A 25,015-nucleotide genomic window follows, 5' to 3' on the forward strand; every position below is an offset into this window, starting at 1 on the left:
CTGTACTTGTTAGAGTTTGACACGCTGACACCGCCTGCTGGGGGCAAAAGCGGGGTCAGGACCAGGGGAGACCCGAGAACAACCGCAGTCTCTGCTGGGGACCTCACAGCTTCACCGGGCCCTCCGGAGTCCCCGCCCCCCGCGTCTAGCTGAGCCAGAGGGTCTTTCATTTGCTGAAATCCCGCAGAATACGTCTTTTGAATAAAAGGCCCCATTCCTGTCTCTCTCTCTCTTCCAAAAGGAATACCTTGGTCAAGTTAATAACAAGGGTAAGTTTTCACAACATAGTTACATTTTCCCCCCTTTATTTTAGGGCCGAATGGAATTTACAGGGAGGAAATTGAGAATTTACACTTTTTAGGGATCTTCCTGGATTTCCTTAGCTTTTCCGCACCAGACTTCTTTAGCACCTCTCTTACAGGGCATGTGCAGTGATGCGCGGTGCCTGCAACAGTGAAACTGCCCACCCCTCCCTGCTGCCGCAGTCCCTTAACACCTGCCACTCCTCGGGCAGACAGCCGCGACGGCCAGCCTCTCCAAAACGACCGCCGAGTGTCTCCAAATTCCGTATTTAGTGCCAGTCACCCCAGGATGTCGAGTTGTTAAAAACCATTACCTACGGCATGTCGGACTTTTAAAACATTCTCTTTTCAAAACGAGGCGGTTTAAGATCTTCCTAAGGACCCGCGGGCAGTGAGTCCCACTGCGAGGTTTGCAGGGAAAACGAGCTGAGACATGGAGGTGCAGAGTTCTTTATTACAAACAATCAGGTGACAGTACGCGTGCGCTCTGGAGGGGTGGCTGGAACCTAGAGACCACCACCAGAAAAGAAGCACCACAGTTTTGTCTACCATGAATTTGAACTTATCCTTAACATACACCAGGGTCACCCGATCTTGCCATACAGTTCGGCTGTTCAGTCCTAACAGGGAAAGACAAAATTTGGAATGCATGTTATATTTTGCTTTATTTACTAAATACACACACCAAATATTCAGGACACATGAAAGTCAGCAGGCACGTAAATCTAGCAAGTGATACTTGTCAAATGCTCGTGTGTGGCTGTGGGGTATTCAGGTCCATAGAAGACAACGAAACAGGACTCTAAATGCTACGTTGTACCCCAGCTTTTTCTGACTTATATGGAGTGTAAAAAATGAAACAAAGTCATGTGTTGAACAGCGACATCTTTATAGCTCCAAAGCACTGGCAGATATTACAGTATCATCTAACTAACACTTTTCACGTCTCTCTCTCTCTTTTTTTTTTACAAGAAAAAAAGAACAGGCTTGAACCACAGGATCAACGTTCTGGGTCTCGTGAGCAGGCCAAGCGTCGTTACTCTCTGTTGCGCCCTGATCCATGGCGCCCCTGAGCATGCTCCATGCCATGGGGCGCTTCCTGGCTCAGCCTGTCCACTCGGCTAGTTTCCCTGTGAACGGATGCGATGACACTTTTTCTGATGGTCTCCTTCAAGGAGTGAATGCAAATGAGCCCATTTCTAAGTCTGAAATCAAATACTGCATTACAGCTTCTGACAACTTCTCCCAGTAAAAGTAATAATTAAAAAAGGCCAACTGAAACAGGACCACGTCAGGATGACTAAAGGGTTAGCTTCCCTCGATTCTCAACCCTCTGGGCCTCACACAGACCCAAACACCCGCTTTTGCTGAGACAGGGCCGACGGCCAGGCCAAATAGCTCAGGCTTGCTGGGATATTTGTCCTGGGCTCCCAAAGCTGCATGAAAACCAAAGGTTTTACAACATCACTTGTCAACAACCAGCTCCGATGAATTCTGTGAAGGTGTGAGGTTACCGGAGGGTAATTTCAATCAAGAAAGCTGGACTTGAGCTCCGGGTCGGAGGCCGGGCATCCCGGCCTCTCACAGAATGGCCCCTCGTGTGAGGGAGACTCGCCACATTCACGCCCCTTCCAAGGGAAGGGGAGGTGGGAAGTTACTGAGAAAGAGCCGCAAGGGGAGGAGAAGAGCAGCTTGGGCACATGGAGGAAAAGCAGCGTTTATCCAAGGAAGTCTCCACTCCCCACCTGCGTGCTCGGGAGCGGAGGGAAGCAAGTTTCAGAACAGAGGTGAATTAAGAAGTCAAGGGCACTTTTTAGGCTAAAGAAAGATGGCGTATTTCGTTTTGCTTTGCAAGCTCTGAAACATGGAGGTGTCCACACAAGTAGGTTCACTGTCAGACCGAGCCCCAGAGGGCTGACGGCCGTCCCTTCCTTACAGTCGATCCCACCGCCCCTGACGCAGCACCTGGTGCTCACAGGTGCGGCACACACAGTGCACGGACCAGTGACCTGCGGGGTTCTCTAGGCACTAAACGGGAATTCCTGTGAAATGCAGTGTTTTCTACCGAGTGCAGGAAAGCTTCCGGTAGGTAACAGTGCTGGCTACACGAGGTGACGGCGGTAGCTCACGCATCTGTCACACGGCCGTTTCCCCCTGGAGTACAAGGTACCGAGAAGCAACTGTGGTGGGCACAGTCGCCAGGAGAGTTGAGACAGAATGTGTGAGTGAAGAAACCTCTTGAATTACGGAAGTACCATCTGTTACAGGCATAATGGATGACCTTCTTAAATTGTACATTTTTAAGAGGGTGCAAAACAGTTTTCCAAGCAACGCAGTGTTCAGTGGGTGGGACTTACAATACGTATACCTATACGAGAGTAGCTGGGACTTGGGGGACCTTTCCTCTTTATGGTCCAAGGGCAAATAAGAACACGATTTTAATGTGCATTTTTTAAAATGTCCTATTATTCAGTACCACTGTTCTCCAGAAATTACAGAGATTATAAAATTATCATTACTTTCCTTGGGAAGTTACTGCCCAGGACCAGACTTTAGCTTTGTGAGAGGCTACCAGATTTGAGCAGTAGATAATTTACCCTACGGAGACACTAAGTTAAATAATTCACAAACTGGATCCCAGCCGTGCGCCTTGATTTTCTCCAAAGTCTTTGCCACTGTTTTAGAAACCTGTAGATAGTTAACATTTGCCAGCAGGTGAGGGAACTGTGGCCGCAGGTGGGCCCTCACCTGGAGACTGGTCGGTAGTGTGGGCACCTGCGAAGGTGTGAGTAACACAGGAGGCTCTTGTCCACCCTCCTGCTTCCCAGCTTCCTCGGCACGCAGGACCCACCCGCAGGTCGCAGAGCTGCAGGCGGCTCCCTGGGAGGATCTGGGACAAAGCCGGTCTTACCTTGCAGTTTGGGGACAGGGCTCCTTTCCCGCTATTTTCCTACTTATCTTGCCACATTGGACTCTTGGTTTGTTTGCAGTGGTAGATGAGGAGGCAGCATGACTTCCGCTTCAGTTTCTTTTCCAATCACAGTTTAACTTTGTTTAGAATGAACCGTAAAGATCGGCACACTTGTCCAGCTGTATTTTGACTTCAGAGATAAAGCTGATGTGGCTTCTCTTGCACAATCGACTGTATTAGCTTGATTTCTTTTCTTGCTAAAGGTGAGATCACTTAAATTACATGAGTTGGACTGCTCTGCTTTGTCTGAAAGCGTTATTTGCTCCAGCGCAGCTGGGACCTGGCCTTTGCTACCTAAACAGTCTCCGTGTGTCTCTGGCAGGCCACACACCACCTTTTCCACCCTAGGCACCCTGTGGGCAGGGCGGCCTCCCTCCACCTCCACCCGGCAGATGCAGCTCCGCGTCTCGCACCCTGCACAGGCCCAAAGCACCTCCTTTCCCGCGCCGGCGTCCGGTTAACTAGTGAGCCCCAGAGCAACGGTGATGAAGTCGGCGAGCAGTTTGCGTTGTGCCCGGGACTGACACACGTGCTCGGCCACCGGCAGCTGAGGCCTGCAGCGGCGTCTGCTCTGCGGGACCGCGGGTGGGGGCTGCCGTTAGGACACCGAGGAGATGGGGTTGTGCGGGGAGCCCATCTGGGTCAGCACCTTGTCCAGCCACTGCAGCGGCCCGTGCAGGTGGATCTCGATCCAGCAGGGCGTGCTCGTGACGTCCTGGCGGTGGTACTCGGCGCCCCAGCCCTGCAAGGCAAGAGCACGGGGTCAGACTGGACAGCCGCCTGTGGAGGCTCGGCGGACACCCCATCCCCGCCCCCCAGAGCAGCTCCTGGGACCCGGGGGGCCACAGGCCCCCTCCCTGAACGTGCGGGGCAACTTCTGCATCGACCAGACACGGGAGCTGAGTCCGAATCAGCGCCTTCTCGGTTCACAGCTAAGTTCGCACGGACCTAGACGGCTGGGCTCCTGCCTCGTGGGAAACACGAGCAAACCGTCTTCCCCTCTGCAAGGGAAGACCTGACCCTGACCTCCCGTATGCCCCCTGAGGCCGAAGACAGTGCCTACAGGCCAGCGACGGACCCGAAAGTTGTAAAGAGGGAGCTCAGGTAGATTAACAGAGACCATTTCTGCTGTCCCTGTGGTTCACTTTCGGCAACTTCCTATTTATTCCCATTCCTAGGGGAGGCAGCAAATAAGTAGAAAGACAGATAAATAAGTTTGCCTATTTTTCTCTAAATGTTATACGTCAATGAAAAGTTATTTTTAAAAGGAAGGGAGATACAGCCAAGCACTTAGGTCTGTGGTTGGGAAAACCGAGTCTCTGTAGAGTTGTCTACACGCAGGACTTGGAACACCAACCATGCTGGCCAGCCACACTACATTTGCGACCAGAAACTTCCAGTGAACCTTGGATGCCACCGGGACACTGCAGCCCACGCCCGCGTCCCCTCACCCTCCCATCCCCCCCACCCCCAGACCCCAGACGACTTCGTTCCCCTCTCAGTGAGGAACGAGGCGATCGGGGTGGCTGTCCGCAGCCCCTGCACCAGGGACGTGGCCTTTCTGCCGCCCAGCACAGAGGGGGTGCGAAAGGCCACACTCCCCAAAGGCAGGGAGGGGCTGCAGGACACCCCAGCCATGCATGAGTCCAGCCCCCGGGTGGGGGAAACACACCGCATGTGATGCCCCAGGCAGAGAGCAGGGCTCCCGTGTGCGGCTAGAAGACCCTCCTACCCACTACCCAGTCCTGGGGGCCAGAGGACGGACAGAGATGCCGCGCAGACAGACTGGCGCAGTGGACGGCAGCCCAGACTGGCTGGCAGTTTGGACTCTCCCACCTTGCGTGGAGTTTGGGGGCTGAAGATTTAAACAGAGGGCAGGCGGAGACTCACCCCTTCCATGTTCCCTTGCTCGCCTGGTCGGGGGCTGGGCCCCACGCCTGGCCAGCGGTGGCCAGCTAGACACCGTGGCTCCGCGCTGTGGGGCACGGGTCCTGGACCTCTTGCATCCCCTGCGTTCTGAGAGCAGCGCGGGGGATGCGCGGGCGGGCGGGGACGTTCACTGGCCCTGTGGGTGCCGGCAGCCTCGGCACTGGGGCCCTTTGGGTGGAGCAGCTTGCAGGACCGGCTGTGGTGACCTGGCAGTGCCCCCGGGACTGGGAGGAAGCTGCAGGAGGCGGCGGCAACGCTGACCCCACAAGTGCATGGTTCGCAGGGAGAGCTGGAGAGATGGAGACCGTCCGTCCGTGTAACCGCCTGGGGCCCCAGGAGGACAGCTAAGAGCGGGGCTGGGCATCTGGACCCTGACTCTGCTACAGGGGTGGCTGGCTTCTCTCTGTGGTTTGCGGAAGGGACTGGCTTGGAGCCGGGGAGTCCCCACTCCCCCAAATTTGGCAGCCTTTTAATAAAGACCTTTCCCTTCCCCACCAATTTTTGCGTGATGCTTGTGTTTGGCAGCAGTGTTTGGTAACAGATGCACCCAGGCCATTTGATAAACAAACTAAGACTCCGAAATATTAGAAATCTTTGCAGTCGCTCTGCCAGGGGTGAAATGAGCTTCAGTGTGCAAACGCAGCTGTAGCCGCCCCAGCTCTGCGACCTTCGCGTCCAGGGCAGTGAGAGCTGCCGCGAGGCAGTCAGTCGACGCTCACAGACCGAGCGTCACGGCCCTCTCGGGGTTCGTCCCAGCCACCCCAGCGCCTCCATCCCCGTGTGCTGCTTTGAAAGCACTTAGTTTACGGTGCCTGGTAATAGTGTCAGGCCTGTTCTGTAGCTTATTTATAAATATTAAATATCACCTCCTCCATTTGCCTGCATGGTTTCTAAAAGTTAGAAGTGTCTAATCGCATTCAGGCAAATCTGTTACCATTTAGTAAGTTATGATCGTGCTTGGCAATTTGAAAGGTGGAAAAAATCACTGTAGCACTGAGCCCTATAGAGTGCTATGAAAGTATTATTGTCACCCTGGCTGGGTGGCCCAGTGAGTTGGAGCGTTGTCTCATGTGCCAAAAGGTTGTGGGTTCAAGCCCCGGTCAGGGCACAAGCCTAGGTTACAGGTTTGATCCCCAGCTGAGATGTGTATGGGAGGCAACTGACAGATGTTCCTCTCTCACATCAGTGTTTTCCTCCCTCTCTCTCTCTAATCCAGACACATATCCTCAGGTGAGAAAGAAAAAGAAGTATTATTGTCACTTTATCTTCTGCGTGAAAAAAATCAGATAACTATCGTACCTTAAGTTGTTTTTCCTCCCCAAAAATATTATGCTTAAGAATGTTCCTGTACTTGCTAAATGAGAGATCGTCCCCACAGAGGAGCTCTTCCCCAAAGCCACAAAACAGACTTCCAACAACCCCGCTGTCCCCTTGCACGGGCCGTCTCAGGGCCACACCACCGAAGACGGCCTTCCTGCTCTACCTTTTCCATCCTCCAACGCGGAGGACGCGCGCCCCTCACCTTGACGAAGCTCAGGCGGATGGTGCACATCTTCGTCAGCTCGTAGACGACTTCGAAGCCGTGGTGCACGGACTGGGCGAGCAGCTGGGCGAAGAGCTGGTTGTTGAAGATCTTCAGGCTGCAGCCGCTGGGGATCTTGCAGACGGTGGCCGGGTGGAAGCCGTGCTGGTAGTTGCAGTTCCGGCTCTGCACGAAGATGCTGCTGTCGCTCACGCACTCGGCGTAGACCTCGCCCCCGACGTAGTACAGATGCACGCCTGCTGGGCACAGACAGCCTTCCACGCCTGCACCTGGGGCCTGGGCGCAGCACGGCGCTGCTCTCGCCGATCGCGGCCTGAGAGGCGGCGGCCTGTCTGCTCTGAGGCTGGTTTTCTTACCACCACTCAGGGAGGGGTAAGAGCGTGACCCAGGTGCCAGCTGGTCGTAACTGTCGCCTGTGTTTTTTCCCTGAGTCCGTTTGACAGTGGACGGCAACCCACGCTTACAATCTGAGCCAAGAACGAGAAGGTCGGCTCTCCTGCGGGCACCACCCCGTCTGTCTGTCCGTCCGTCACCGTCCCCTTCACTCTGACAGGGAGCTCGGAATATGGGATACGAAGCGGACACAGGATGCAGAAACCATCAAATAGTCCTCCGGGCACCCATATAAATAAAACAACTAAAACTGGGCGCAGGGAATATCAGGGGAAAAGTTACTAAAGTGTGTACATTAAAGCCACTTCGAAAGAAACACCAGCTTAAGTCAGCTGGGAGGGGGGCTTCATCGGCCAGACCCCGGGGAGGCCCGTGCCCATGGGCTGCTGTACGGGATTGGCCAGAGTCCGTATGGTTTTTTTTCCATGAAATAAGAGACATGATTTTCATTTTCAGCTATAACTTTATTGATTTGGCTATTTTGAGTCTGTCAGCTCTCTCCCACTATTGGCTTGTGGTGGGGAGAGGCCAGCGGGGCTGCTGAACATCTTCCAGAGCCTAGGACAGCCCCACAGCAAAGGGTTATTTGGCCAAAATGTCAACCGTTCCTGGAAACTTCACTAACCACTTACAATACGTTTGATCAGTCACAGCGCCTTCTCCATACACTGCGCAAATTTTTTGCTTTTCAGTTGCGTTTTTACCCTTTTTTGAAATAATGGAGCATAATATACTGAAAATGTTGTGTATCTTCTTCCATCTTCAATATTAAAAAGGCTGATGAGAACCAAGATGGCGGCGTAGGTAGACACACTGCGCCTCCTCGCACAACCAGAACTGACAGAGAATCGAACAGCAAGGGGGACTGACACCAAGGAAACAGAAAATAATCATTCATCCAGACTGGTAGGAGGGGCGGAGACGGGCACCGGGGTGGAGAGGACTCGCGTGGCTGTGGCGGGACTGAGACTGGCAGAGTGTGGGACAAATGGCGCAGGCAGTCCGAGCACTAGCAGACCCTGCGGCCCCACATTTGCACAGATAAACCCAGAGGGCCGGACTCAGAGTGGCGGAGAATGGGGCAGGCAGTCTGACCACTAGCAGACCCTGCGGCACCACATTCGTCCACAGATAAACTGGACGAACGGCGGGCAGCGAAGCAGAGCGCGCAACCCAGGGCTCCAGCTCGGGGAAATAAAGCCTCAAACCTCTGATTGAAAACGCCCCTGGGGGTTGGGGCGGCAGGAGAGACTCCCAGCCTCACAGGAGAGGTTGTTGGAGAGACCCACAGGGGCCTAGAGTGTGCACAGGCCCACTTACTCGGGAACCAGCACCAGAGGGGCCCAGTTTGATTGTGGGTATCGGAGTGAAAGATTGAAATCCGGAGGACAGTGAGGTGGGCGCCAGTGCTCCCACTCGGCCCCTCCCCCACATACAGCGTCACAGCGCAGCGACCAGCGTTACCCCGCCCCGTGAACACCTAAGGCTCCGCCCCTTAAAGTAACAGACACGCCAAGACAAACAAACAAAAATGGCCCAGATGACAGAACACTTCAAAGCTCCAGAAAAAATACAACTAAGCGACGAAGAGATAGCCAACCTATCGGATGCACAGTTCAAAGCACTGGTTATCAATATGCTCACAGACTTGGTTGAATCTTTTCGAAAAACAAATGAAAAAATGAAGCCTATGCTAAGAGAAACAAAGGAAAATGTACAGGGAACCAATAGTGATGCAAAGGAAACTGGGACTCAAATCAACAGTGTGGACCAGAAGGAAGAAACAAACATCCAACCAGAAAAGAATGAAGAAACAAGAACTTGGAAAAATGAGGAGAGGCTTAGGAACCTCCAGGACACCTTGAAACGTTCCAACATCCGAATTATAGGGGTACCAGAAGGAGAAGAGGAAGAACAAAAAATTGAAAACTTATTTGAACAAATAATGGAGAACTTCCCCGATCTGTCAAAGGAAATAGACTTCCGGGAAGTCCAGGAAGCTCAGAGAGTCCCAAAGAAGCTGGACCCAAGGAGGAACACACCAAGGCACATCATAATTACATTACCCAAGATTAAACGCAAGGACCTACATCCAAGATTACTGTATCCAGCAAAGCTATCATTTAGAATGGAAGGGAAGATAAAGTGCTTCTCAGATAAGGTCAAGTTAAAGAAGCTCATCATCACCAAGCCCTTATTATATGAAATGTTAAAGGGAGTTACCTAAGAAAAAGAAGATCAAAAATATGAACAGTAAAAATGACAGCAAACTCACAGTTATTAACGACCACACATAAAACAAAAACGAGAGCAAACTAGGCAAACAACTAGAACATGAGGGTTGTCAATAAGGGAGTGGGAGGGGGAGAGGGGGGTAAAGGTACAGAGAATAAGTAGCATAGATGATAGGTGGAAAACAGACAGGGGGAGGGTAAAAATAGTGTAGGAAATGTAGAAGCCAAAGAACTTATAAGTATGACCCATGGACATGAACTATGCGGGGGGAATGTGGGAGGGAGGGGGGTGGGCAGGATGGAGTGGAGTGGGGGGAGAAATGGGACAACTGTAATAGCATAATCAATAAATATATTAAAAGAATATATTAAAAAGGCTGCACAAAAATTCATCAATTTTGGTTAAGTGTTTTTTTAAGTGCATGCTGATATGACAGCTGTCACAATACAGGCTGACACAATTGTTTGGAATGACGTTAAAGACAACTAAGCACTACTGGAGCCATCGTGTGGAAAAAACCCAACGGACGTTTTGGCCACCCCAATAACAACGCCTGGGCGCAGGGCACCCCGATCACTGCCACACGTAAATGAGTCAGGACGTTTAACTCCCTAGCTTCTGAGTCTCCAGAGGCACCTTTACCTCCTGTAGGGAGTCAGCCAGCCAGAATTCTTCTCCTTCAGAAGTCATCTTATTTAGCACCTCTGAGTAACTCAGAAATAACTCACAATCCCTTTAGCCAATAATTTCACCCTGCTTTCCTATGTATCACCTTGTCTGTCTTCCTCCTACGTACCTGAACCCCACCCCCACGGAGGACGGTGCCCCAGCCCCGGGCCACCCCACCAGGTTTGGGGCCCACACCCGGCATGTGCCTGGCCCCAGGGCTCAGCTCGGACGAGCGGGAGGAGAGGCCTCGAGTATCTGTTACCCTTGCCGATGTGCCTCCGGGTGTTCTCGATGGTGGAGTTCCTGTTCACATTGGACAGCAGGCCCAGGCAGAAGCGGCTCCGGCTGTTGGACGGGTCGGTGAACCCGTCGACGAGCACGCTGCGCGAGGCGGCCTGGAAGGTCTCCCCGACGCGGCTGTTCAGCTCGTAGTAGGCCACCGAGCACCAATGCTGCGGCTCCTCGTAGCAGACTGGCCGGAAGTCTGGAAGGAAGGGACGGAGGGCGGTCAGCCGGCGCCCCTGAGGGCTGTCTTCCAGTTCCGCTTCCCACAGGAGATGCTGGAGATTTGGATCCCTGCTTAAGCGGAAGGTTGACTGCCAGACTGACTGAGGGAGCGGCTTCACAGTCATTTTGCACCTGTCACTGTCAGGGACACTCTCTGGGGCGAGCTTACCTGGGGACACACCTGTGGCAGAGGTCACGGGCCCAGGGCGTGTGCCAGAGTCAGGTCATCTGCACACATGTTTATGAGTGTCGAGGGGGCGAAGCAACAGGGACGGGAAAGGATTCACAGCTGGAAGGAGGCTGGCAGTGGCCTCGTCTCTACCTGTGAGAGACAGCACGGGCCACCACCGGGTGCAGACTGAGTCCCTGGGGGGGACGCCGCTTTCTCACCAACTGAGGACGGACTGTGAGCGTGTAGATGTGACAAAAACCAAATCAGAAATGTCGGATAGGACTTTAAATTACTTAAGAAAGGAAAATAACCTCCCCTCAAATAAAATAAACTGTCGTTCTCTTTGGTGTACGCATGGAATGCATAGGTGCTTATGACGTAAAAATACATTAAAGAGTGCTGTACGTTTCACTAGGAAATCCGGGAATGTGAGGTTTTTGCCCCAAAGTTTTCAGTTCCGTCAGCAAGCAAAGCTCAGAGTTCTTTCTCTGCCCCCCACACTGTCTCTGCCTTTCTGTCGACGGTGTAATCTCTCTCCCCTTTGAACGTCCTTGTCCTTCTCGTTCTGCAGTGTGTTCCTTTACGCTCCCACTGCAGATTTATGAAACGGGGAAATCGGGGATTATCGGGCTCACGGGAGGTCCCGAGCTCACATGAGAACGCACTCGGGGACGCTGTAAGTGGTAAACTCAGTGTGGTTCCGGCGCCACAGGCCGGCATCGCCCAGGAGCCGTTAGGAATGCAGACCCCTGGGCTCCACCCCAGACCCAGGGGACGGAAAATCTGCATTCACACAAGGTCGCCACGGGCTGCATGAGAACGTAAACAGAGCGAACTTCTTCGCGCCTACTGTAAGGCACAAATGACATTTTGGAAAAGCTCTATGTCCGTAGACCTCTGAGAGCAGCCCTCTAAGACTCCACTCTAAATCTGTAGTATAAACGGCCTTGCTTGGTGTGGCTCAGTGGATTGAGCGCCGGCCTGCAAACCAAAGGGCCGTGGGTTCAATTCCCAGTCAGGGCACATGCCTGGGTTGCAGGCCAGGTCCCCAGTAGGGGGCGTGCCAGAGGCAACTACACATTGATGTTTCTCTTCCTCCCTTCTCCTCTCTCTAAAAATAAATAAATAAAATCTTAAAAAAAATAAAATCTTAAAAAAAATCTATAGTAAAAAACAGAAATGGCACAACACCACTAGCGTCTGAAATACCCCAATTTCATACCAAACGTCGAGAACTATGATTCTAAATGTTGGGTTAAAATAAAAAATTGCCGTATCCTGGGAAAGAGGACGAGAAACACCGTGTCCACTCTGTGGAACTGGCGAAGGCCAACGCTGATGCAAATCCATGCCCTCTGCCCCTTCAAACACTCGCCAAATAGCAGGCCAGCCCTCCTGGTTTTGCTGTGGTTTTGATTTGCTTTATTTCGGGGGAGTAGGAGGCAGCCTCGGCAGACGGTGGTGAGGCTGCACAGCTACCTCCCTTGGGCATTCACAGCACTAAGTGACCACCAGCTGTGGCATCCACAACCGGACACTCTGGGTCCCTGGGGCTCCCGTGACATGATAAGACGGGGGTGGTGTGTCGACTAAGAGAAAGCAGCAAAACACGAAAATGCCAATAAACTCACAGAGACAGCCTGACCCAGCCTTTCTGGCCACTCGACTGCTCGCCTCGGTGGACAGTGCTCTTGTTCAAGAGAACCCAGTCACACAATACGGCTATTAGAAAGTGACACCGTGAGCGTCCTGCAGGGCAGGAGGGTGTCCTAACTCCTCATCAAAGGGTTGGTTGGTTTTCCCTCTGACTCAGGAGTTACCGCTGAGTTCAAATGCTTCCTGAGACTTTCAAGCCCAGGGCTGCCCTCCTAGCTTGTCTCCATGGCAGGCGAGTCTGTCATCTGGCTTTCGAAACAGAGAAGCTGAACCTTCTCTGCACTGAGCTTCTTTTCCAGTCCCTGTGTTGCCGTGGAGGGTGCAGGGGTCATGGCGGTATCCCGTCTCTGAGACAGTGCAATTCCGCACCCAAACACGGGCCAGCGGAAACCCGATGTGGACCCGAGCCACAGGCACGCCGAGGGGGTGCCTCCCCCCCCCAAGTAGCAGCTGCATGACGGGACAGCAGTCGTGGTTAGGAAAATGGTAATGTCTTATCTGAAATCAATTCCTCACACGATAAAACCCCCTGAGGCAGGAGGGAAACCCTTCAGCGAGGGGCTCGGAATAACTGACCCCTTCTGTGTACCTTCCCGATGCCGATGCAGAATGGCCTCCCCATGTGAGTGGTAGAGTCCAATGGCCTAAAAACTGGAATCAGTCTGCCTTTGCTCAACTCTCCACTCAAGTAGTTCTCACACTCAAGGGAGCCTAAAGATCACCGGCAGAGCCCTGGCTGGTGTGGCTCAGTGGACTGAGCGCCGGCCTGGGAACTGAAAGGTTGCTGGTTTGATTCCCAGTCAGAGCACATGCCTGGGTTGTAGGCCAGGTCCCCAGTAGGGGGTGTGAGAGAGGCAACCACACATTGATGTTTCTTTCCTTCTCTTTCTCCTTCCCTTCCCCTCTCTCTAAAAATAAGTAAATAAAATCTTTTTAAAAAAACCACCAGCGGAGGTTGTTACAAATGCAGGTTCCTGGTGTGGCTGGCAGACGTTCCAAATGTACAGGTCTGCACTGGGCGTGGGGCTCCGCTGTCACTTGCTGCTCCGTCAGCTCTGTATCTGTCACCCCGGCTGCACCCCCAAGTTCAAGACGCCCGTGTCACTGGCTAAGGAGCGGCTTAGGCTCCCTGCTCCACACGCAGGAGACGCAATGGCTGACAGCGGACGGGAACGCACAGCCATGTAACACTGGGTGACACGTGGATAGTGGATGGTACATGAAGTGGGTTACCGCCGAGGGAAGAGCTGAATCAGTCAGAGGGGACGCGGGGCGACGCCCTCTTCACCTTCCCACAGGCTATGAATTCTGTGAGGACGGACCCGTTTGATTAACCCTTTAACCTTCCTTCCGAACCCCGAAGGCAATGCACGCGTGCCCTGTGAGGTCCGTAAGTATCTGTTAAATAAATGGACACAGGAAGCAAGGAAGGAGGCGGGTCAGGACAGGGGCACGCGCGTGGGCAGGGATGACGCCTTCGCACACTAAGGAGGCCCCTAACTGGCTCCTTCACTGTCTGACTTACACCCACTTCGTAGGTGCGCTCGCAGGTGCCCTATCCCAGTGCACTTTCTGTGCCCTCCCCGTCCCCATTCGGTTTCAATTCTGCAAATATCTCCCCACTCGGAGACTGCCCCCCACCCCCCGCGGGGCCTCCCCCTGCCCACACACCTCTGCTAGCAGCGGCTCCCTTGGGTTGTGGACAGAGGCCGCCAGGCCGAGTCTCCCTGCTGCACTTGGAGAAGCTTTGAGCATCTCATGGCGATGGCCCTTTTAGAAACCCCTGGACCTTCCCACCGATACTGTTCAAACCCGTTCAGTTCCTGAGAGCTCCCAGAGGATTGGAACCAAAACCAGAGCAAGGGCACGCTGCAGCCCCAGGGCGGCGCTACCCCGGGGCGGCCCGGAGCACGCGGGGGCGCGAGCGCGGCGAGGGCGTCGGCAGGCACTGACCTGAGTGCGGGTAGGGGCTGCCGGGCTCCGAGGGGCCCCCGGGGGACTGCGGGCAGCCGCCCGCGCACGGGGACGGCGGGAACGGCGGCCCGGGCGAGGGCGGGCCCGCGGCGCAGGGTGGCTGCCGGAAGGAGTCGGGGTAGGTGGCGTTGTGCGGCAGCGGCGGCTCGCTGTGCAGGGAGGCGCTGCGGAACTGGGCCAGCAGGCTCAGCTGCGCGTTGTACTCGCTGTGGCGCGGCACCAGCACAGGCGGCAGCACTGCGGGAGAGAGGAGGCCACGAGTTAGAGGAAGCCCGTTCCGCCACGAGCGGCGCACCCGGGGACCTGTCGCCTGCGGCCCCCGCTGCACCCCAAGGGGGAGCTCGCGTGCGTTGTGCTAGCCCGGCGGTTTGTCCCGGAGAGGCCTGGATCGTAGGCGGGGTGTGAGGATGAACGGGCAGTCCCGCACGGAGTCAGGTGCCGGCAGCGCCGCACACAGAAGAAACTAACTCGGCCGACCTCAGAAATCAGCAGGTGGCGGTCACCTCCCCTGCAGATTTAATCGTTCCTGTCTTCCTTTGATTCGGCCAATAAAGCGTTTTTTTAAAACTCGAAATAGGGTTTGCTTGCGATAACGTCGTAAGTGATGTCTAAAATCCACCCCTCCAACCGTGTTGAATTACCCCAGATGACCAGTCTAGATTTCCTGTTCAGTCCTGCCGTCGAAGTAAAAAAATCCTCCCTGTCCTTACCGGAAAGATCGACAGGCCGCGGGAAGGTATTTAGTAAAAGATAAACTCAGCGATGACAGACGTGAGTGAGGCAAAGGTAACCAGCAGCAGAGAACTTGTAAAGCAAGCCTGTTCGCTTCAGCGTGTCCCATCGGGGGCACGCACTTTAAAAAGAACAAGAGCCTCCTTGATCCCGATTCTACACAGAGACTGGGGGTCGACACCATCCTCAAGGGCGAGCGCCACCCCCACCCCCCAGCCACAACGCCTGGCAGAGAGAAGGGATTCCATGAGGGCCTTTGAGGTCTGACCCGCGTCCAGGGCGAACAGAGGGAGCAAGCAATCAGAGAAGCAGCCTCAGGGCATTTTCCTGACCGGAGAAGAATCTCTGTCGTCAGAGGGAAGAAGCCAAGCACACAGCTCCGTGAATGAAGAGAAAGAGACCCAGACCTAGTCACACCACCTTGAATGCAAACACCTGGTATTCCTAGGTGGAATACCCTAAAAGCCTGGGAGGAGCCCCTCGAAGTCACCTACAGAGACACGAGAATTGAACTGACTCGAGGCTTCCCCTCACCAGTTCCAGGGCTGGTGTGCCCTTAACGAAAAATGATTCTTACCCCCACATTCCACAATGCAAACCGACCAAATAGCCCCGCCCCCCCAAATCCAAAAAACTATAAGCCAAACTATAAATATTAAGGACGGAGAGGAGGGTGCAAGGAAGGAGACCACATAAATCAGCTGAATTCTCACCAGTTGTTAGAGTCAATGAAAGTGCCCGAAGGAGATGCATTTGGAGACGGATATGTCAACATGTTACCAGAGTTACTTTTCTAAGTTGTAGTAACAATAGGGGAAGCAGAGGAAGAGCTAAGCAGGAATGATTAGAAGAGGCCGTTCCCGGAGGTGGATGGGTGACTCTCCTTTTTAACCACACTCTTGGTTGCTTACCACCTGCAAGTATCGGTTAAAAACTCCCATAAAAAGTCAATGTTTTCAAGTCAACGGAGAACAAGGGCATCAGTCACAAAGCCTGCCATTCACCTGCCACGATGCATTCATCCCCTTCCTCACGAGCAATGGCTTCCAGGCCTACATGGAAGAGGAAGCCTCAACCAGGTGAACGGAACCTTGGAGACGGAACCAGGACCAGCCAGCGTGGCAGAGACCCCCGCCTCCTTCCCTCTAGAAGCCCTGCTGCACCTGCCGCCTCTGACATCACAGAAGGGACACCGTCCATCACCATGCAAGCGTGACCCGGGCAAGAAGCCTCCGCATTTCCTTCTGCATGCCCCAGGACTCTGCAGAAAGGAGAAGACGACTTGTCCCGTGAACCGTCTGAAAGTGAGGGGCTTACAGAGCAAAGGGCACAGGGCTTCTCCACAAGGCCGCATCTCCATCACAACGCTAACAGAGTTCGAAGAAGCGCCGCTTCTCCTTTTCTGGTTGGAGAGGGCCTGGGTAACCTCGCTGACTTCTGTTGTCCCGGGGGAGACCTGCAGGGCGTTCCTGGGGTGGATAAGCAGGAGGATGCCTCCCAGTCAGCAGCCACCTGAGTGCGGGCCCCTCCCATCCTCCTGGGTGCAGAACAGATGAGCCCGAGGGAAGGAGGACTATGCTTTTCTTTATGGAGACAAATAGCTTGATGCTATATTGTTAGCATCAGGGTAAAGCCAAAGGTGGGGGCTATTTGCCAAGAAAGCCGATCCTATCACCCCGGTTCCCTGGCCAGACTGGCAGGGCCCAATTAGACCTGTACCAATCCTATATCTAAATACTTTCCCCAAAACATGGCTGTCGTCATCCACGTGGGCTGCCACAAGAGAGACCGCAGGCCAGGCGGCTTGTCAGCCACCGACACAGATTCCTCCCAGTGCTGGAGGCTGGAAGTCCAAGGTCTGGTGAGGCCCTGTCCTCTCTGTGGCCTCCAAGCAGCCTCTCAAATTAATAAGGGCACCAATCCCATTCCGTGGGGCCTTGGTCCCACCACAGCCTGGCCACCTGGGCAGAACCGTCTCTTAATGGACACGCCCCCCACCCCCCCCCAGCTCACCTGCCAGCCCTCAGGTCTTCCCTGCTTCCTGCCCTCCTCTCCTCCGGTGCCTGGGGTGGTCCCGGCCTGGCGGACGGCCACCACTCCCGGTCCCTCCCGGACGCCCCCGTGACTCACCGGGCGTCTCCACGCGGCGGTAGTGGTAGGGGTTGATGCACACCTCCTTCTGCTTGGAGCCGAAGGGGAACTCGCAGCACTCCAGCGCCTTCAGCTCGTGGTGGGACTGCAGGTCCGGCCAGCGCCACACGCGGCAGTAGATGACGTGCGGCAGGCCCTTGCGGTGGGACACCTGCAGCCGCCCGTCCAGGGACCTCGGGATCGTCACGCACTTGCTGGGCTGCCCCGGGCAGCTTAGGGCCCGCTCCAGCTCGTCCATGGCTCCTTTCTTCTTCTTCAGCTTCTTCACCAGTGAGTCCACCGCCTTCTCCGCCCACTTCTCCTCCTCATCTCCTTGCTTCCAGCCCAGCAACCTCTTCACGGCCGGGCTGGTGAAGGAGAAGAGGGAGCTGATGGGGGTGCTGGGGTGCATCGGGGGCGGGCGGCGGGTGCCCGGGGAACACGGGGACTGGACCACCGCCCCTCACGGCCTGCAGGGCCTCGGGGATGGAGGCAGCAAGTGACCCTCCATGGATGTCCTGGGTCTTCCTCTTCTTCGGGGACTAGCTGTGACCGACGCAGGCCGGGAAGCGTGTGGACTTTCCCCTGAGCCCGGAAGGGACTGGCTAACTCTGAAAATCAAGACGAGACTTCCGTTAGCCTCATCGGGATGATTTTCGGAAAAGCTTAGAGTTGAACATAAGGGAGAAAATATTCTTCGAGTGTTTTAGATTTGAAACTGCTTGGCTGTCTTCGCTCCTCCCTCTCCTTCCTTCCCTGCACCCAAGTGTCGGTACATCCGCGAGGAATTTTCTCTCCCTTTCCGCCCATGTCTGAGGCACGCCGGCCTCACCAGTCACCTGTCACCGCGACGAACTGGTGGTAGCTTGTCTCCCAATTCGAGCCCACTGCCCCCCAGCGCAAGTTTTAATGGGTCATTTTCTTACGTAAGAAATTACAGTGGCTCCCTGGTCTCCCAAGAAGGAACTCTTCTGCCTCCCAAATCTCATCTCAACTAGTGCACCGCGTCCTTTCCCCCTTATACCACGTGCGTGGGGCCCACCGCCCTTGTAGAACACAAAGGCGGGGAGGAAAACGGTTAGGACCACGGACACGCTGCCCACGCTCACGAGCTTCCAGACTGCTGGTTAGCACAGCGGTTCTCAGACGGGGGCCCAAGGAGGTGCTGTCACAGGCCACGCGGTCCTCTCTCGCTCAACTGCCTGTGCGAGTCCTTAGTTTTCCTCAGGCACTGGCGTGGCCAAAAAGCTCGTTTGGTTTTTCCTGTGTGACGGCTCTAGTAGCGCTTAGTTGACTTTAACTTCATTCGAAACAATCGTGTTAGACTGTATGTGACGGCTGTCCTATCAGCGTGCACTAATAAAAACTTATCAAAACTGGTGAATTTTTGTGCAGCCATTTTAACATTGAAAATGGAAGGAAATATGCAACATTTTTGGCATATTATGCTTTCTTACTTAAAGAAAAGTAAAAACGCAACTGAAATGCACAAAAAGATCTGCGCAGTGAGTGGAGAAGAAGGGGCTGTGACGGACTGAACATGTCAGAGTGGTTTGCGAAGGTTCGTGCTGGAGATTTCTCGCTGGACGATGCTCCCCGGTCGGGCAGACCAGTTGATAGCGATCAAATTGAGACTTGAATGGAGAAGAATCAACGTTCTACCATGCGGGAGAGAGCTGACATACTCAAAACATCCAACTCAATAAAGTTTTTGGTGAAAAAGAACAATGTGTCCTTTATTTCACAGAAAAACTAAAGGGACTTTTTGGCCACGCCCACCCTTCACCCAAAACCACCTTCCACAGCAGCCACACACAGAAGAGAGTGCGAGAGCCCAGTGCAGCGCACAAACCAGGCGTGGAAGCGATTTGCAAAGCCAGAAGACAACAACCTCTTCCCACTACTTTCTTAAAACAAAAATATATTGATGTTACTATACAATGGGGTTATTACCCTTCGTTCCATCAAGACATATTTTGAAGTCTCTCCGTTTTAGTGCCTAACATGGTAAAAGTTGATAGAGATGAGCCACACAAGCAAAGGTTCTTTGGAGTTCTCAGTAATTTTCAAAACTGGAAAAGGGCCACGAGACCAAGGAGCCCGAGAACTGTTCCCTACACGTTACACGCAGTCGCACACGTAAACGTGCGACAAGAAGCGGGGGCCCATTTCTCACTCCTCCCGAACGCTGGCGGACGTCTTTGCTCTCCCATCCAAAAGAGACCTCCCTGCCCGGGGGGACCAGCAGCCCCGGCAGCGTGCGCTTCCCGGTGTGGAGCTGCATTTCCTCCTCTGCAAAGATTCCTGCAGGTGCCCCGACTGGGGATCGAACCCACAACCTTGGCGGATCAGGGACGGCGCTCCCACCCGCTGAGCCACCCGGCCAGGGCCACTACTCCAGGATTCCCAAACGCACTGTGTCCCACTGGAGAAACAGAGCCTCTGCCAGAGTAGGGGAGAAGGTGGGAGAACAAGTGGGGTGCAGGGGACTTCCAGGGCGGGTGGCTCTGCTTAGTGACAGGCACCAGTGTACAGTCCCACCAACAGTGGCACAGCAGGAGCGAGCCTGAACATCACCGGAGGACGGTGCGGGGGTGGGGAACAGATGGCCAGTGTCAGCTGGGGCCCACTGATTACAGCGAGGGGCCACCTGGGGGAGGCGTCCACGCAGGGGCGGCTGGGCAGGAGGCCGGGAACTCTGTGTGCCTTTCCCTCAGTACTTGACGCGACCCTAAAGCTGCTCTCAGAAAACGGCGTTTACTGATCTCAAAAGGGAGGGAGAGAAACACAACCCCTCAGCTTTCCTAAAACACCACTTTCGTTCCTGCGTCCCGGACCTGCTCGAGGCCCCACGCTCCGAGCACTCGCCCACGCTGGTGGGGTCGCAAGGCCGCCCTGAGCCAGAACCAGCCCCCCGAAACTCTGCCCCTGCCTGCTCCGCATCCCCACGCAAACACGCCACCAAGTCCTGCCACCTATTTCTTAGCTGTGTCCCATCCCAGACGCCCCCCGAACCCTTGCCCATGAATCGCAGACGGAGTATCTGCACTAAGGGGGGGCTGGGGAGAGAGCGGAAAATGCCAGGAGCCACCGCAGCTCACAGCGGGGCTCGCCTGTGCCGGGTCATCAGAGAGAGGCCTGTGAAGGCTGCACCGGCACAGGGTCAGACACGAGGAGGGAGAGGCTGAGTCTGAGGATCAGATGGGGTGGGGGGCATGGTGGGGGATGGAGGACAAGGCTTTCAGGCTTTGGTGTGAGTGAAGGTGAGTGAAGGTGCAGACCGGTGGAAAGCGGGGTGTGGGGGGGTTACAGTTCACACTCTGCAGCATCAGACCGGGAGCACTGGGCAGACAAGCCCGCAGAGGCACCCAGGGGTCGGCCTGAGGCTGACAGCGGCGGGGGCAGGGCGGGCTGCTCAGGGTAGCTCGGGCAGGAGCGCCAGGATGGGTCCGCCTGCAAGATGAACCTCACCTTTGGGGGGCGGGCGGCCCCGTGTGCTAACAAAGACCTTGAAACCTCCACGACCTTAGTTAGTACGTGTTTCCAAAGAGACACGATTTTCAGGGACACTTATTTTCAAAGGTTAGTTCATTGCCAGGTGATCGTTGTTTCTGTTGTTAAGCCCCTTACTCACAACGTGGACTAGGTTAGCAGAAAAATCACCAATGTGCTTTTAAGTTTACTGTTTGCTTTTGTTCTGGGTTAGACTATCTTTCCACTCACTAGCAACGGGAACCGAGGGACCGTAAGGCCAACAGCCTCGAATTGTAACTATTAGAAGAGCTTCATGCTTTCGCTGCGTCGCTCCACCCACCGTTTGGCGCTGGACACCGCCCGGCCTCTGAGCTCCCCTCCCCGGGCCACGGGCCGCAGACACTCTGCACTAAGCCTCACGGAGCTTCACGGCTGAAGCAGGAGGTTTTGCAAATTAGGAAGAAAAAAAAAAGCCTCCTTATTTTCCATAACCGTTACCTTCCCTTAAATCAGAATACATTTTGGGGATCGGTACCATTTCAGACATATGAAGGCAGAATGTGATGAACTGCTGGGTTTTTTTGTGGGGGGGGTTGCCAGATTTAAGCTAGTTAGCGGCAGAAGGGCCAGAGCCACCACGTAGGAAACACTCTCCCCGCTCGGGCAGAGGAATGTGCACCCTCGTTAACCAGACTTAAAACTGTTTGTGGAACTGAAATGAAATATTCTAATATTTATAAAGTAATGTCTTGACAGGCTTTTTTCTCCTGCAACCGCTCCCACAATTAGAAAGGATAAACAAGTTTACCAGTTGTTTACCCACTACCAGCTACCCTGGGCAGGGTTCCCCTAAACCCCCAAACTCTTCCTCCTCAGTCCTGGCTGTGGGCCAGTCAGAGACGCAGCAGCTGACGTCTGCGCATAATTGCTGATCACTCATTAACTGGGGACAGAAAAGGAAAAGGAGAGATTTAAAGAAAGATTTAAAGAAAAGTCCAACAGCTCAGGCTGACAGAAAAATATTGATGGCAAATGTGTAAGCATTGTCAAGGACTTAGAGATTCATCTAAAGTTTGTTTATATCTTTGATTTTTAGTAAACACTGTGCTGATAAAAAAAAACGTAAATAAATAAAGCTTGTTCTGCTCAAGGAGCTGCTGGTATTCCCTGAAACTTCGCTGGAAACCAGAGCTGGGGCGGGGGACACGCCCGACAGAGGCAGCCAGTCAAGCACCAACACCATGGGCGCCGGGTCCCACCAGGGTGAGGCCGAGGCTGTCTGCTGAAGACAGCATTCCTGCCATCAGTGACGGTAACTACGACCACTAAAAGTTGTTTTTATTACTTTAAGCTCCTGTCACATTATATTGAACATGCCCCTTATTTATAAACGATTACATCATCTCCTTATCTGCAATGCCTTGTTCACCAGCTCCTGCAAGCACACAGAGAAACTCAGGGAGTGACTCGTCCCTTTGGAGTTTGGAGAATGTGTCTGGGTTTTCCTGTTACTTCCTTTTTAAATATAGATCACTATTTTTAAAATGTAAACATCCCATGGCATGCCCTCCCACTGACGGGAACCCTAAGGCTGGGGGGAAGCCTGTGCTGTCCCCATCTCAGCCACACAGGAGGCCCTCCAAACACGTCAGGACGGGGGAGGTGGCATTACTGAATGCCTATGACTTGCCAGTTACCCTCTATTATTCTTGCTAAACCATGCTTCCCAAAGATCACCCCAGAAATCAGGGCACTCAAACGGGACTGGAAGGTGATGCTGGGAAAGCAAATCCACAGGCCCCTGGCCAGATGGCTCGGGTGGTTGGGGCATCGCAGATATGCCAAGATTGCAGGTTCAATCCCCGGTCAGGGCACGTACAACCAGTGGATGCATCAATAAGTGGAACAACAAATCGATGTTTCTCTCTCTGCCTCTCTTCCTTCTTGTCTCTCTCTAAAATCAATAAATAAAAAATTTTTAAAAAAGAAGCAAACCACAGTACCCTGAGGGTGTGTGTGTATCTGACTGTGAACTGCAGGGTAAAGAATCCACACACAAGTTTATTCCAAAACCTCATCTCACATCGTTCGCAGGTTATTTCTCAGGAGGGCCAGTTCCAGCCCAGAAACACGACAACAGGGTGTTCCTCAACGATCCTTTCCAGTCCCCACTCCCACCCGCCCCCCGGAGGCCGGGCCAGTGGGCGCAGGAACAGGAAGACTTGTCAGCGATTAGCCCTCCAAGAAAAGCCTTCCCTGCGCCCCTCCCTCCATCACAAAGCCGGCGTCGCCGAGTCTCCAGTGCCTGCTCCCGGGGCGCCCCCGCCCCTCCGCCGAGCGCTGGCACAGAATGGCAGGCGCAGGAAAAGACAAACATCCAGTTCCCGACTCGGCCCCAGCGCTCGCCGGGAGACTCTGAACGACACTCCTAACGCCCCTTCCTTCCCCGCACTTCGCGCCCCCGCAGAGGTAAGCAGAGTGAATGCCTCGGGCCGGCAGCTGGGGCGCGAGCAAACGCCTCCCCGGTGTCTGCACTGCAGCCCCCCACCCACCCCCACTCCAGCCGCAGCGCACGGTTACTCAGCCCGAGTCTGCGTCTCGGCGGCGCAGGTCCTCGGGGCTGGGCCGGCCCAGGGCGGGGACCTGGGAGCCAGCGCGCATCCCTGCCCGCACTCCGGGCCCCAGCCCCGCACTGCCGGCGCCCCTGCCCCGCTGCGGGATGCGCCTCCTCTAACAGGTCCCAGGTGCCCGCAGCGGGCGGCGGCCTCGGGGAGGGCGCACTCCACCTCCCCGGAGCGGCCCCCTCCGACCCTGGGTGCCCCCACTCACAGCGGCACACCGCCCCCCCCCCCCCCACCGCCCGCAATCAGGCGCGCCAAGAAGGAGACGGAGAGCACAAAGAACCGAGCCACCCACCACCAGCCTCCGAGACTTCCCCGCGGTGGGAAAACTTCGCAGCGGACGCACACACGCGCTCACGCCCCGCGCGCAACGCGCACCGCTTACCTGTACCCGGGTGGCGCTCATCCCCCCGCCCCGTCCGGCGGCCCCCCGCCCCGCGGTGGGTCCCCGCAGCCCGCTCCGCGCGCCGCGCACTCCTGGCCTGGCTGCGCGCGCCCGGGTGGCGGGGACCGGATCAGCGGCCCCAGCCGGCGTCAGTCAGACTGGAGCCGCGGAGCCTCCGCGCCCGCATTAGTGCGCCGACCTGGAAGGCCGCCAGCAGCCTAGCTCCCCGCCCGCCCCGCCCGCTGCGCGGCTGGCCACGTGCGCGGAAACCGGAGGCGGGGGCGCCCCGTGGCGGCCGGGCGGGTGGACCCCTGCCTGCAGGACCCCTGCCTGCAGGACCCCTGCCCTGCGGACCCCTGCCCGGCGGACCCCTGCCCGGCTGTCCTCGCGTCGCCCGACGGAACGGCGGGGTCCGCCGGCGTTGGTCACCACCCATGCCTGACCCCGCCGCCCCAGGACTCCTTCCTGCCTGGAGCGGGAGGCCGGAGGAGGGTGGTGACCAGAAGCGGTAAAGGGCCAGCACCTGGATTTGGAGCCGCCCCTCCCCCACCCCCGCTCCGCGCCCCTCCGAGGGTCACTTGCCGTGCGCGCCTCCTGAGCTCCGCAGTCCAGGGGGCCCTTCGCCCACAGGCCGGGCCTCCGCACTTCGTTGGCGTGGGTGCGGGTGGCAGAAAGCCTAGCCACTCCGAGTGGTGAGCGGCCGCTGAAACAAGTCCCAGAGCTGCGCGACTGTCGCGTCCTTGCGCGTATTCGTTTGTTAACAGCCCCCAAGAGACGATATTACCTACTGCAATAGAGACACAACCTCGTGGGCGCGGAGCGACGTTACCGCACAACCTGGCCGCGCAGCCTGGCTGCCCCCTGGGTGGCCCGCCTTTTGAGGTCACCGTGGGCGCAAAGAACCCACTCAGGGAACTCCGTACTGAGGGCCTTCGGTGCCGGGTCGGCCAGGGGCTCCACAGAAGCAGCCCTCACTGCACAGGTGGGAGGAGAATAAAGCACGTAGCACAGCGTTCCCTTTGCTCCTGTGCGTAGAAAAACCGGTCCTGCCAATGGTACCCCTGAAAGGTCAACGCCAGGCCTTGCCCTTGACCCCACGCGGTCTTGTTCTCCAAGCACCGCCTTTTCTTCCGGGCGGATGCCAGGTTTGCACTATGGCTGTAGTAGAGCGATGGGCTGGTTTAAGACACGTTTGGGGGAGGACCTTAGACCCGAACTGAAATCGTCTCTCTGACCAGGGCCGCGCAGGGTGTGCAGTTTGAGGTCGCCTTGAGCAAGAAGCACCGGGAAACGGCGCGGAGCGGGTGCTCGGGGCGTTTTAC

General features: G+C 55.4%; 1 protein-coding gene across 2 annotated transcripts; it reads right to left on the reverse strand.

The window, feature by feature from the left end:
- Positions 1–736: 736 nt before the first annotated feature.
- On the reverse strand, positions 737–24,415 carry SMAD9 (SMAD family member 9). 2 transcript variants are annotated; one of them, XM_071220213.1, is made up of 6 exons: positions 24,276–24,415; positions 17,214–17,824; positions 14,331–14,588; positions 10,305–10,526; positions 6,725–6,981; positions 737–4,015 (listed from the first exon to the last, which is right to left on the reverse strand). In XM_071220213.1, the coding sequence occupies exons 2-6, from the start codon at positions 17,623–17,625 to the stop codon at positions 3,872–3,874; spliced, it is 1,293 nt and encodes a 430-aa protein (XP_071076314.1). In that variant the 5' UTR covers positions 17,626–17,824; positions 24,276–24,415; the 3' UTR covers positions 737–3,871. The 2 variants fall into 2 exon arrangements, with proteins under 2 accessions (XP_071076314.1, XP_053772521.1); XM_053916546.2 differs by lacking the exon at positions 24,276–24,415 and adding an exon at positions 23,694–23,866.
- Between the last annotated feature and the right edge of the window lie 600 nt (positions 24,416–25,015).

Source organism: Desmodus rotundus, chromosome 13 (assembly GCF_022682495.2).
Source record: "Desmodus rotundus isolate HL8 chromosome 13, HLdesRot8A.1, whole genome shotgun sequence".
Classification (NCBI taxonomy): Eukaryota; Metazoa; Chordata; class Mammalia; order Chiroptera; family Phyllostomidae; genus Desmodus; species Desmodus rotundus.